The sequence below is a fragment of the Ranitomeya variabilis genome, chromosome 6 (genome assembly GCF_051348905.1).
Source record: "Ranitomeya variabilis isolate aRanVar5 chromosome 6, aRanVar5.hap1, whole genome shotgun sequence".
NCBI classification, from domain to species: domain Eukaryota; kingdom Metazoa; phylum Chordata; class Amphibia; order Anura; family Dendrobatidae; genus Ranitomeya; species Ranitomeya variabilis.
The window spans coordinates 122,041,061-122,055,550 of NC_135237.1; the positions used below are offsets into that span (position 1 = coordinate 122,041,061).

The 14,490-nt window shown below is 40.7% G+C and overlaps 1 protein-coding gene and 1 long non-coding RNA gene across 2 annotated transcripts in view; one reads left to right on the plus strand and one right to left on the minus strand.

The window, feature by feature from the left end:
- Positions 1-7,462, minus strand: part of LOC143783497 (uncharacterized) — a 45,127-nt gene extending 37,665 nt beyond the window's left edge. The window contains exons 1-2 of the long non-coding RNA XR_013217212.1: positions 7,258-7,462; positions 5,226-5,313 (exon numbers count right to left, since the gene is read on the minus strand). This is a non-coding gene — a long non-coding RNA (uncharacterized LOC143783497). The remainder of the gene's footprint in view (positions 1-5,225; positions 5,314-7,257) is intronic.
- Positions 1-14,490, plus strand: part of TGFBR2 (transforming growth factor beta receptor 2) — a 76,867-nt gene that overhangs the window by 43,591 nt on the left and 18,786 nt on the right. Inside the window, exons 2-4 of the mRNA XM_077268962.1 lie at positions 8,524-8,680; positions 9,071-9,261; positions 12,383-12,463. Coding sequence (XP_077125077.1) covers positions 8,524-8,680; positions 9,071-9,261; positions 12,383-12,463 — 429 coding nt within the window. The remainder of the gene's footprint in view (positions 1-8,523; positions 8,681-9,070; positions 9,262-12,382; positions 12,464-14,490) is intronic.

Below are 14,490 nucleotides of genomic sequence, written 5' to 3' on the forward strand. Positions count from 1 at the left end.
AAAATTTTGGGGCAAAAAGATCATTTTTGTAGAAAAAATGAGATTTTTTATTTTCACGGCTCTACGTTATAAACTTCTGTGAAGCACTTGGGGGTTCAAAGTGCTCACCACACATCTAGATAAGTTCCTTGGGGGGTCTAGTTTCCAAAATGGTATCACTTGTGGGGGGTTTCCACTGTTTAGGCACATCAGGGACTCTCCAAACGCGACATGGCATCCGATCTCAATTCCAGCCAATTCTGCATTGAAAAAGTCAAACGGTGCTCCTTCACTTCCAAGCTCTGCGGTGCGCCCAAACAGTGGTTTACCTCCACATATGGGGTATCGACGTACTCAGGAGAAATTGCACAACAACTTTTGTGGTCTAATTTCTCCTGTTACCCTTGTGAAAATAAGAATTTGTGGGCGAAAAAATCATTTTTGTGAAAACAAATGCGATTTTTTATTTTCACGGCTCTACGTTATAAACTTCTGTGAAGCACTTGGGGGTTCAAAGTGCTCACCACACATCTAGATAAGTTCCTTGGGGGGTCTAGTTTCCAAAATGGTGTCACTTGTGGGGGGTTTCCACTGTTTAGGCACATTAGGGGCTCTCCAAACGCGACATGGCGTCCGATCTCAATTCCAGCCAATTCTGCATTGAAACAGTCAAACGGTGCTCCTTCACTTCCAAGCTCTGCGGTGCGCCCAAACAGTGGTTTACCTCCACATATGGGGTATCGGCGTACTCAGGAAAAATTGCACAACAAAATTTGTGGTTAAATTTCTGTTTTTACACTTGTGAAAATTAAAAAAAATGGTTCTGAAGTAAAATGTTTGCAAAAAAAAGTAAAATGTTAATTTTTTTCTTCCACATTGTTTTAGTTCCTGTGAAGTACGTAAAGGGTTAATAAACTTCTTGAATGTGGTTTTGAGCAGCTTGAGGGGTGCAGTTTTTAGAATGGTGTCACACTTGGTTATCTTCTATCATATAGACCCCTCAAAATCACTTCAAAGGTGATGTGGTCCCTAAAAAAAACATGGTGTTGTAAAAATGAGAAATTGCTGGTCAACTTTTAACCCTTATAACTCCCTAACAAAAAAAAAAATTGTTTCCAAAATTGTGCTGATGTAAAGTAGACATGTGAGAAATGTTATTTATTAACTATTTTTTGTGACATATCTCTCTGATTTAAGGGCATAAAAATACAAAGTTTGAAAATTGCAAAATTTTAAACATTTTCGCCATATTTCCATTTTTTTCATAAATAATCGCAAGTAATATCGAAGAAATGTTACCACTAACTTGAAGTACAACATGTCACGAAAAAACAGTCTCAGAATCAGCGGGATCCGATAAAGCGTTCCAGAGTTATAACCTCATAAAGTGACACTGGTCAGAATTGTAAAAATTGGCTCGGTCATTAAGTACCAAATTGGCTCTGTCACTAAGGGGTTAAAGCACATGGGTACATGTAATCCCAGTGTTTCAGCATTACTGTGCAATCATCAATTTAATTGTATGAAATATATCTCTACTTTTCCCTGGATTTTGAATTCTTTTATACAGCATACAAAATAATTTCAGATCAGATTTTATAATAAATCAGCCATTATAGGATCTGAAGCAATGAAATGTAGTGATCATTTCTATGAATGTTAAATGTTCTACTCTATTGTTCACCTTATTTAAGAAATAATTCATAAGTTCAAGTTAAAAGTTAAAACTAAAGATGTAATTGCTTGTATGTAAAGATGTATGATATTTTTTGCAAAATGTATCAAACCCAAGGGCTTTTTAGTAGGATGCAGGTTTCAGACACCTCATGCTTACTGGTCATTTAGACTAAACATTTTTGGGCTGAATGGTCCTCACTCTACACTATTAATATGTTTGGTTGGGCTGGGCTTCTTGCCAAGATTTTGTGTAAGCACCAATGAACTGAATGTCTCAATTTGAACTGCATATGCATGCATACATGCAGGTGAAATGTTCCTTTTCACATTTCCTATTTCCTGTTTATGTGTAATCTTCCTATGTTTATACAGGTTGATTTGCTTTTACACTGGACACATAGTTTGGTATCCTACACCATATGCACTTCTGTGCTTAAAGTATAGAAGTATAGATGACAGTATTACAGTTTCGACTCTGTTTACGTCCCATGAAGATTTTGTCACATCTTCAGATGGAAACAGGGAAGATGAAATCCAAAATTTCAGTACAGACAACCAAACTTGTGGAAAAGCAGATTTCATGCAAATGAAAACAGTGCTACTCACTATGCACTTTATTAATGAGTAGCACTGTTTTCATTTGCATGTCTGGGGCTTCCCCATATGTTCACATACTGTGTGCCCGCCTTTGCCTTTCATGGTTTTCATTGCTGCCCGCTTGTTCTGTTAGGGCTGGCGGAATGCACCGAGTAAATATAGAGATGTTATTTGGTGCGTTCGCAGCCCAGGGTCCATCGGGCAGGAAAAGAACCTGCTGCTGGCAAATGGTGGCACTATATGGTGGTAGGAGCGATCTCTGTTGCTTCACAGAGTCGCTATAAAGAAAGGACTGTGTCCTGTTAAACTCCACAGGAATACACAGTAACTGCTGAGCAGATAGCAGCTTGTGGTCACGCAGTCAAGGAGGCAAACATACAATCTCTTCACCGGAGGAGCCGGTATTCTAGGTGGCTTATTTCAGCCGGGTCCCTGAATCCAAACAAGCGTGACCACATTGGCGCAAAACTCATAACATGCATTGATACTAGCGCATGGCCGTGCGGCCATGCGAACCTTATATAGCTGCAGCAAGTACAAGACCTTCCTAGAAGGACAAATGAGAGACTGCCACAGAGCCTGAGCACCTTCAGGACCTTCCTGGAGAACCAATGGGCTTTGCTGCAGTATCCAAGCATGTGACCCTCGATCTCCAATGAGAGATCTTACCCTGGGCATGCTCAGAAGGAGAAAAGCAGGACTTAGTCCCAAAAGCGTCTGCTCACCGCTGCCCAGCACTGGCTTCAATGGCAGAAGCTGGAAAAGCAGCAGTAACCCTTTGCACAGAGTCAGACTGAGCGAGACGCTGGGAGCGACGTCTCAGCTGAGCAGGCTCCACTGCAGCAGGAGACGAATGGGAGACCGCAGCGGAGATGGCCCGAGATTCCCCCTGTGCAGAGGCGGGAACTCAACCCCTAACATGTTCTTTCTTAATATAAGTTGTTCTTGGATATGGACTAAACTTTTTCACTTGGTATGTGGGTTTTTTGTAACGTTTTTGATAATAAAAACATTTTGTAATTATACAAGAAGTTGTCTAGGATGATTTACTTATAGGAAAACCCATTTTGTATTGTATTTACATTATTAATACGGGTCAGAAAAAGCTCTCTGTTTCTTATGTATTCATATATATATATATGTATCTACTGTATAATTGTCTAAGGGTCACTTCCGTCTGTCCTTCTGTCTGTCTGTCTGTCTGTCATGGATATTCATTGGTGGTGGCCTCTGTCTGTCATGGAAATCCAAGTCGCTGATTGGTCGCGGCAAAACGGCCACGACCAATCAGCGATGGGCACAGTCCGGCGGCAAAATGGCCGCTCCTTACTCCCCGCAGTCAGTGCCCGGTGCCCGCTCCATACTCCCGAGTCCCCTCCAGTCAGCGCTCACACAGGGTTAATGGCAGTGGTAACAGACCGCGTTATGCCGTGGATAACACACTCCGTTACCGCTGCTATTAACCCAGTGTGTCCCCAACTTTTTACTATTGATGCTGCCTATGCGGCATCAATAGTAAAAAAAATGTAATGTTAAAAATAATAAAAAAACAAAAAACCTGCTATTCTCACCCTCCGTAGTCCGCCGAGCTGCACGCGGCTGCCGCCATCTTCCATTCCCAGAGATGCATTGCGAAATTACCCAGAAGACTTAGCGGTCTCGTGAGACTGCTAAGTCTTCTGGGTAATTTCGCAATGCATCCTGGGAATGGAAGAAGGCGGCAGCTGCGCGCGACTCAGCGCAGCTTCGGTGGATCCCGGTGGGTGAATATAGAACTATTTTTTATTTTAATTAATTTTTTTTAACAGGGATATGGTGCCCACACTGCTAAATACTGCGTGGGCTGTGCTATATACTACATGGGCAGTGTGATATACTGTGTGGGCTGTGTGATATACTATGGGGGCTGTACTATATACTACGTGGGCAGTGTTATATACTACGTGGGCTGTGTGATATGCTGTGGGGGCTCTGCTATATACTACATGGGCAGTGTGATATACTGCGTGGGCTGTGTGGTATACTGTGGGGGCTGTGCTATATACTACATGGGCAGTGTTATATACTATGTGGGCTGTGTGATATACTGCGGGGGCTCTGCTATATACTACATGGACAGTGTGATATACTGCATTGGCTGTGTGATATACTGCGAGGGCTGTGCTATATACTACATGGGCAGTGTTATATATTACGTGGGCTGTGTGATATACTGCGGGGGCTGTGCTATATACTACATGGGCAGTGTTATATACTACGTGGGTTGTGTGATATACTGCGTGGGCTGTGCTATATACTGCGTGGGCTGTTATATGCTACGTTGGCTGTGTGATATACTGCGGGGGCTGTACTATATACTACATGGGCAGTGTTATATACTGCGTGGGCTGTGTTATATACTACGTCGCCTGTGTTATATACTGTGTGGCTGCTATATACTGCGTGGGCTGTGGTATATAGTTCGTGGGCTGTGTTATGTACTGTGTGGCCTGTATTAACGCATCAGGTATTCTACAATATGTATGTATGTATATAGCAGCCACATAGTATATAGCACAGGCCACGTACTATTTGTCTGCTATATACTACATGCCTCCTATATACTACGTGGCCTGTGCTATATACTATGTGGCTGCTATATACATACATACATACATACATATTCTAGAATACCCGATGCGTTAGAATCGGGCCACCATCTAGTATATATACTGTATATATATATATATGTATGTTCAAAATTTTTCACATTTGTAAATTAATAGCAGATTTTCATATTGCACATAAGTGTTCGGTGCGGCATTATGGTTTGGAGATTGCCTCTTTAGCTACTGCTTTGTTCAAAGGTTAAGAAAAAAGTGTTTTCTGCCTTCCTGTTTGTAAAGTTTCTGTTCTACTCCCACACCAGGTTACATATAACTGAGTCATACTGCACAAAACAAATTTATGGCACTGTGTGAGTTATTACCTACCAGGTGGGGAATTGGTGGGTTATTTCATCATCTTGGCACTGGGAAGTTATGCACTGCTTGATGTGATGTAAACATTTCTGCTGAGAACCTTATGAGAATATGCACAGTAGTGAGTTAATGTTTAACTCTACATTACATTGTCTACCGTTTATTTCAATCTTGTGGTTTCTAAAACAAATCATCAGACTCTTAAACTGCATAACTTCACAATGAATGCCTTGAATCCCTGTGTTGCTCCATGATTTATAGAAAAAAGTTATAACGCTGAGTGGACCCTCAATAATGTACCCCCACTATGATTTACTGGACTACATGCATGAAAACATTAAAGAAGCAGCATGACATGTAGCCTCTAAAGACATGGATTACAGGATAAGCTTTAACCCCTTCTACCGCCAAGCCTGTTTTCACCTTCATGACCAGACCAAATTTTACAATTCCGACCAGTGTCAGTACAGCCTCCAGAGCATGGAGCAGATACCAGAAGACAGGCCAGTACATCAGTAGACATGGAGGGGGTCATAGGAGGGCAACAACTCTGGAGCGCTTCAAAGAATCCCTCTGATTCTGAGAGTGTTTTCTCCAGACATATTGTACTTTGTGATAGTGGTAACATTTCTTCAATATGACTTGCATTGTCTATAAAATGATGGTGGTCTCATATCCAAAGCATTAGTGAGATATGGAGCTTAAAATCAAAAGTTCAAAACATTGGTACCCTTTTGCTTGTCTGTGCATCAGTACTAGCCTCCTAAAGGCCTGGGCAAGAAGTTTGGGGGCTTTCCAAAAAAAAAGTAGTTTAGTACAGAAATTCACTCCAGCAAAGTCCGATAAGATTGCTTCCTGGCTTACTACGGACAAAATTAAATGTAACATTTCACCACCATAAATAAATTAAGCAAAAGCCTTCGGGTATAAAATATAATGACGAAGAAAAGCCCCCACAAATAGGGCCCAGTCACCTGTATTCTGTTTGGTTGCTGTGAGCAGTTCTATACATGAACTCTTTTCTCTTTTTGTGATTGAAAACCTAACAGATATTTAAAGTTCCAGATTTAGTATTTTTTTTTGGATATACATTATATTTCCGATTCCCTGATTTTTTGTTTTGTTTCGCCTTTTTGTATTGATAGCCCTTTGTGGCACTTGTTTATGTGGCTTATCACTGATCTGCAGCTGTATTGGAGAACAGCAGTGCCCGGTCCCGTGACCCTCATATCGCTCGCAGTTTGATGCGGTAGCTAACAGGAAATGTGAGACCAATATCAAATGTCACCAGAGATGTTTCTGTAACATTCACCTCATTAGTATACAGTTTCAGCGTGCTGACATTTAATTCCTCCACATTTATGGTTGGTGAATGTCTGTGCTGATCATCAAACTGTAATATTTAGTGCTTGGTGGAAAATATGTCTTTTCCCAGATTCTGTTTATATTGCCTCATGGAAGCAGTAAATCAGCATTGCTTACGCACCATTTAACTCTCAGCGTGTGCGTTCTAACTCCGCTTAAATAGAAATGTGACATTTACTGAGCAAAAAAAAATATTAAACTAACTGTTCCCATCTCCTCACTGATCATTGTATCGTGAAATAACTCATAGACTGTTTCACCCTGTCTAAAATCTTAATTTTGAAATTTATAAATTTGCATTGGCCATAAATTGAAATGAACATGCTAAAGAGTATTTTTCTTAAAAACGCAAAAAATATCGAAGAAAAAGGTAAAAAAGGTAAAAATTGTATTTGCCATTTTGGATTAGATGTCATTTTTAGGATTTTGGGTGACCAATATTGCCTTTTCTATAGTGCATAAACGTAACTGATAGCATGTATTTTAGGACCAGGAGACTTTCAGCAGGTAATACAAGAAAGTTGTGGTGGTACCTTTCTGTTATATGATGCAACACAGCCCTAGTAAAGTTCATTATTGCAAAGTAGCTAGGTTTTAATTCAATAAGGTAAAAATTAAGGAGGTATTCTCACCTCCAAAATCCTATCCCAAAATGTAATAATATTAACTAATACTGTACCTCCAATTAGAAATGTGATAGAGTTCTCCTAATTTGCTATGTCACTTAACCCATATGTAGAGCATTGCAGTAGTTTAGGCATCCATGGTTACGACCACTCATATAGTGACAGTTTGTTAGTTATTAGTCGTAACCATGGATACCTCAGCTCCTGCAATGCCCTGCACATGGGGTAAGCAACATAGCGAATTACAACACCTATACTACACTTCTCATTGGAGGTATTTGCTAATGTTTGTACACCTAATACACATTGGAATAGGATCTTGGCGATGGCAATATCTCTTTAAGTTTAATGGTTTCTGAAACTTCTCTGGCACCCAGCAGCTGGTACACACTCCTCATAAACCAATGCATAGCCCCACCATTTACCAACTCAGAACATCTAGGGAACACTTGCAAAACAGGAGACCATCTGGACACCTAGGAAACTTGACAAATCTCCAGGGCTCTATTAAAGCTTCCCAAAATCTGCCAGAATGCAGGTTTTACTTAGTCCAAGACTGATTCTCATGTACCACTGGTGGCTTCGTGCTGACTTGACTAAGCCCCCCACAAGGTCTATAACCATAGAAAATCCAACATTCCAAGACACCAGAAAAATAGGGATCAAACATAACCTTTATTCCATCCTTAAACATCACATGGTGAAATGCAATTGAGGTAGACGAGTGAAGCAACGTTTCTGCCCCAAAAGACCTTTTTCGAGCCAGAAGTACCATAAAAATTACAGCCATGCGGGTTTTGGGAGACTTTGCTAGCATCCAAATGCATATCCAGAGACTGTAGAAATGCTATGAAGGGGTCATGGCCTGAAACTGGCATTTCCTTGTACTTTTCCTTCTAAGTAGACATGATGAAAAGCTGGTGAGAGCAAGTGTTAGCTAAACCTGTGGTTGTGCTACTGTTTGCATTATTGTGGTTCAGCTTACTCTGAAAAAGATTGGGTGGACTGTTGCTATAGAGGCCTTTTAATTCTAGGGGCAGTTCAGATGTTTAGCTCTTTAACTCTTCATATCACAGACAGTGAAGGACACAGTGAGAAGAGGGCCGGTACAAGAATAGTATATGGACCCTTTGCAGAAGCTCCATGCTGCTTTGGAGGTGGAAGATGTCCTTTACCTCTTGAGGTCCCCTTTGCTACTGAACAGTCTGCACCGATGATATGTCCGCCCCTGATCACAGATGATTCTGTTTATTAAATAAATCAGCAACCAATTCAAAAACGTAATGAAATGTTTAAACATCTACTTATTTTTTCTACAGATGATGCCAGAGTGTTGCTGAACCTGCCTTCCCATATGATCTGTGCATTTTGTGATGTCCAAAATACGACCTGCACAGAAAGCAGAGGGACTTGTAAAGCGAGCTGCAACTTGGAAGCCTCTTGTGAATATGCAGAGGAAGTTTGCGTCACCTTGTGGTAAGTATTTATTGTGAACAGGCAAACAAGTTTGGATTGTTGTGAGCCTGGGACATATTATCTGTGCACATGGAAGAAACTGTTAGCGTATATACACTATATACCATGACAAAACCCGAAAATTCCAAACAAGCATATACCGTATAGTAAGTAGTAATAGTAAATATAAATATCATAGGGTAATTGACTAACACTATTTTGAACAAAAAAGTGTAAAAGCCATCTGACCTCTACGAGGTGTAACCAATCGGGATGGTCCTAACCTGTCTCTAGCATTCATTGTATACCATGAGTTGCCACTAACGGCCATTCAGCCATTACGTTAGGGGGTTCTTGTTGATTACACTATTGCTATTACTTTGCCTGTATTTTTATTTATTTTTTTTCAAGGAGAAGTCGCGGTTCCTCTGTAACTGTGGAAACACTCTGCCACGATCCCCAGTTACCACTGTACGGACACAGGTTCCCGGATTACAACTCCTCAACATGTCACATGAAAAGAAAAAAGGCCCATGGAGAAGTTCTGTATATGTGCGCTTGTAATGAAGAGCTGTGTAACCAACAGTTTACATTTGAGAAAAGTAAGTTTATTTGTATAACAAAAAATTAAAAAGAACATAAAAATGTCTGCATTTTTTTTTGCCTAAGAATGGACCCTTTTCCCCATTGCGTATAGTTGTAGCATAAGCTCAAGCAATTGACTAAAGTAGAGATAAATGTTTGCTTTAGTTTCGGGTACGAGCACAGACATTAAAAAAACTGCTGTTTTAATTCTCTTTTTTCTGCTTTTTTTCCTATTTATTAAAATGGGTGAAAAACACTGAAAAAAATGACATTGCGCAGTTTAGAAACCGCAACAAATCTCCAAGGAAAAAATAAGCTACATGTCCATGGGACTTTCAAAATCTTGTTCATTTAGCTGGAACAGAACAATGATGCATTTTTCGCTGTAAAAATAAGTAAAAAGGCTGCAAAAGCGCAACCTGTGAACATAAGCTAAGGCTACCTTCCCAAATTGAACACTCAGTGTTTTTTGTTATGTTGCAGCATTTCTGCATTTATTAAGTAAATTAGGTTATTTATTAGTGATGAGCAAATATACTCGTTACTCGAGATTTCCCGAGCATGTTCGGGGGTCCTCCAAGTATTTTTAGTGCTCGGAGATTTAGTTTTCCTCACCTCAGCTGAATGATTTACATCTGTTAGCCAGCATAAGTACATGTGGGGATTCCCTAGGAACCAAGCAACCCCCACATGTACTTATGCTGGCTAACAGATGTAATCATTCAGCTGCGGCAATAAAAACTAAATCTCCGAGCACTAAAAAATACTCGGAGGACCCCCGAGCATGCTCGAGAAATCTCGAGTAACGAGTATATTCGCTCATCACTATTATTTGGTTTTTTTACATGCGTTTTTATCGTGTATGTGACATTGTGGTGCTTGTTTGCCTTTTTTTGTGTGTCATGTTTTAAATAAAGTTGCTTTTTGTTTGATACTTCCTGGTATCTAACACAGCAATAATAATCTAAGGCCGCTTTCACACTAGCGTTTTGCTGAGCTGCGGAGGGCTGTGGACTTCCTCCGTGAAGCCCCGCCCTCAGCCGCACCTCCGCTGCTAGCTCCGCCTACTTCTGCATGCGGCCTGCGTACCTATCTTTAACATTAGGTACGCAGGTCATGCGGCTGTATGTGGATGCTTCCGCATGCGTCATTTTGATGATGCGGAGAAAAAAAGAAATTGCTACCAGCTGCGTCCTACGCTGGTCGCCGCATCGTCAAAACGACGCATGCGGAAGCATCCGCATACAGCGGCACGACCTGCGTACCTAATGTTAAAGATAAAAGCAAAAAAAAGAGAAGCCAGCACTGCTTATGGTCAGAACGCAATACAAAAGGTGCACATGCACATACTGAATTCTGACTGTATTTCAAATATGAGACATTTAGCAAATAATTGATCAATTCTTTGAGCTACCCCGCCACTTCACGGCAATCTCAATGGGGCAGTCCTACTCTACGTATTTTATTAACATTGTGCCATTACGGCCTCCTAAATGTATAAAGAGTATAAAAAGAAAGACACCATTACATTACTGTAACATGCAAACTGTACCTGGAGCATTTTCAGAATCACTCCCTTGGTGCCAGGAAGGGCAAGTGCAGGTAAAGGCCGATCAGGTCCTGTGCGGACATTTCAGATCTGGCTTCCACACTGCCAAACCAGCACCAAAGTTAAAGGGTGAGACAGGCTGAGACACAGGTGCCCCATTATGAGATTGCCGTGAAGTGGCGGGGTAGCTCAAAGAATTGATCAATTATTTGCCAAATGTCTCTGACCATAAGCAGTGCTGGCTTCCCCTCTTTTTTTAATGTTAAAGATAGGTACGCAGGCCGCATGCAGAAGTAGGTGGAGCTAGCGGCGGAGGTGTGGCCAAGGGTGGGGCTTCATGGAGGAAGTCCGCAGCTCCTCAAAACGCTAGTGTGAAACCGGCCTAATAGAAAAGACATTAAGGCATCAATATTAAGCCCATGGTAAACACTCATTGCTATGTAAATCCTTTTATACTGCATGTGAAGACTTGCATTACAGTAGTGATGAGGTTTCTGGTCACAAGATATTAATGATCCAATCTTAAGATAGATTATTATCAATTTCAGATTGAAGAATAGCTTTACAAGCTGAGTGACTCCATTCCATGTGTCGGGTTGTTGTTCATATTCGATTGAATAGGATCTGACCTGCAGTGCCTGTCAGGAGTAACTACACATTGATTTTTTATGTGTATTGCATCTCCATCCATAGTTTACATCAGCCCACCACTGGAGCTTATATCATCTGATTGAGGGGGTGCCAGGTGTAGGACCCTGTAGGTCATCGATACATTGTGACCAGACAAACTCTTTAAAGGATATCTGTCATCAACTTTTTGCCAGCTAGTCTAAGAGCAGCATGCTATAGAGACAAAGACTCTGATTCCAGTGATGTGTTTCTTACTGGGCTGCTTGGTATAGTTTTCCTAAAATTACTGTTTTCTTAGTTTTAGTAGATTATTAATAGAGGGCTAGTAAACCTGCTGCCATGTAGTATAGCCACACCCCCTCCACTGATTGGCAGCTTTCCGCCTGTGGACAATGTATACATAAAACTGCCAATCATTGTTGTGGGCGGGGTTATACAGAGCTCAGCATAAAGAGAACTGCTAGATCTTCAGTAGATAAAGCAGAGGTTTTATCACTTCAGCACCCAGTAAAGCAAGTGATACATCACTGGAATCCAAATCGTTAACCCTACATCATACTGCTCACAGAAGAAGTAGCAAGAACCTGGTGACAGATTGCCTTTAATGAGTCTCCTTTCTACTTGAGCTTTATCCTTTATGCCTTTATTGATCAGGCTTCTTTTTCATTATGCTTTACAAGTGACATGTTAACTTTTTACTTTGCATCACCATAAGGACGGTGTTATCAATTTTTTCGTGCTTTACTGCTTTTTGATAAAACAAAAATTAAAAATATATATATATATATATTAAAATATGTGTTTTCTTATTCTGAAACTGTGAAACTGATAATTTTTTTTCTCTTTTGATTGAGCTGCCTAAGGGCTTGATTTTTTCCGGCTAACTTCAGGGGTTATTTTAAACCACATTATGGTACAACTGGGTGTGGTCAGTTTAACAATTGTGTTCTTATTTTCAGAAAATCATCAGAAAGTCACACCAGGTCATAACAAAGAAAAAAAGAGTGAAATTCAACAAGACAAGCCAAAACCACCTGAAAGTAATCCAACCCTTTGTTTTTCTCTATTTTGTATACTGCCACTGCCATATATATATATATATATATATATATATATATATATATATATATATATATATATATATATATATATACACACACACGCAGTTTTATAGTTTTATAGAGATGGATATATATATATATATATATATATATATATATATATATATATATATATATATATATATATATATATATATATATATATATATACATATACACACATCCTAGATGTGACTGACTGAAATATTCAGTTCTAAATCTTTATTCCTTACATAGTGGAATGTGTTGAGAACAATAAAACCTAAAAATGATCAACATAAATTACAACTAATATCCCATGGAGGTCTGGAGTAGGAGTGATACTCAAAAGCAAAGTGTGAAATTAAGTTACAAACTGATCCAACTTCAGTGGAAATGCCTCAAGACAAGGAAATGATGCTCAGTTGTGTGTGTGGCCTCCACGTGCCTGTATGATCTCTCTACAACACCTGGGCATGCTCCTGATGAGGCGGCGGATGGTCTCCTGAGGGATCTCCTCCCAGACCTGGACTAAAGCATCAGCCAACTCCTGGAAACTCTGTGGTGCAACGTGACATTGGTGGATGGTGCGAGACATGATGTCCCAGATGTGTTCAATCAGATTCAGGTCTGGGGATCATGAGGGCCATTCCATAGCTTCAATGCCTTCAACTTGCAGGAACTGCTGACACACTCCAGCCACATAAGGTCTGGCATTGTCCTGCATTAGCAGGAACCCAGGACCAACCTCAACAGCATATGGTCTCACAAGGGGTCTGAGGATCTCATCTCGGTACCTAATGGCAGTCAGGCTACCTCTGGGGAGCACATGGAAGGCTGTGCGGCCCTCCAAAGAATTGCACCCCACACCATTACTGACCCACTGCCAAACCGGTCATGCTGAAGGATATTGTAGGCAGCAGATTGCTCTCCACAGCGTCTCCAGACTCTGTCACATCTGTCACATGTGCTCAGTGTTAACCTGCTTTCATCTGTGAAGAGCACAGGGCACCAGTGGCGAATTTGCAAATCCTGGTGTTCTGTGGCAAATGCCAAGTGTCCTACACGGTTTTGGTCTGTGAGCACAACCTCCATCTGTGGACATCGGGCACTCAGACCATCTTCATGGAGTCGGTTTCTAACCATTTGTGCAGACACATGCACATTTGTGGCCTGCTGGAGGTCATTCTGCAGGGCTCTGGCAGTGCTCCTCCTGTTCCTCCTTGCACAAAGGCTGAGGCAGCGGTCCTGCTGTTGGGTTGTTGCCCTCCTATGGTCCCCTCCATGTCTCCTGCTGTACTGGCCTGTCACCTGGTAGCGCCTCCAGCCTCTGGAAACTATGCTGACAGACACAGCAAACCTTGCCACAGCTCACATTGATGTGCCATCCTGGATGAGCTGCACTAGCTGAGCCACTTGTGTGGGTTGTAAAGTCTGTCTCATGCTACCATGAGTGTAAAAGCACAAACAACATTCAAAAGTGACCAAAACATCAGCCAGAAAGCATTGGTACTGAGATGTGGTCTGTGGTCCCCATCTGCAGAACCACTCCTTTATTGAGTGTGCCTGCCTTGATAATTGCCTATAATTTCCATCTGTTGTCTGTTCCATTTGCACAACAGCATGTGAAATTGATTGTCAAACAGTGTTGCTTCCTAAGTGGACAGTTTGATTTCACAGAAGTTTGATTTACTTGAAGTTATTTTCTGTTGTTTAAGTGTTCCTTTTATGTTTTTGAGCAGTGTATATATACAGCCATATATATAATTTAACATAGTTACTGTACCTGATTTTTGATTCATTAGTCAGCATCAGGGAAATATATATATACACTACTGTTCAAAAATTTAGGGTCACCCAGACAATTTTGTGTTTTCCATGTAAAATCATACTTTTATTAATCAAATGAGTTGCCAAATGAATTGAAAATCTAGTCCATACATTGAAAAGGTTCGAAAAAAGATTTTTATTTGAAATAATAATTTTCT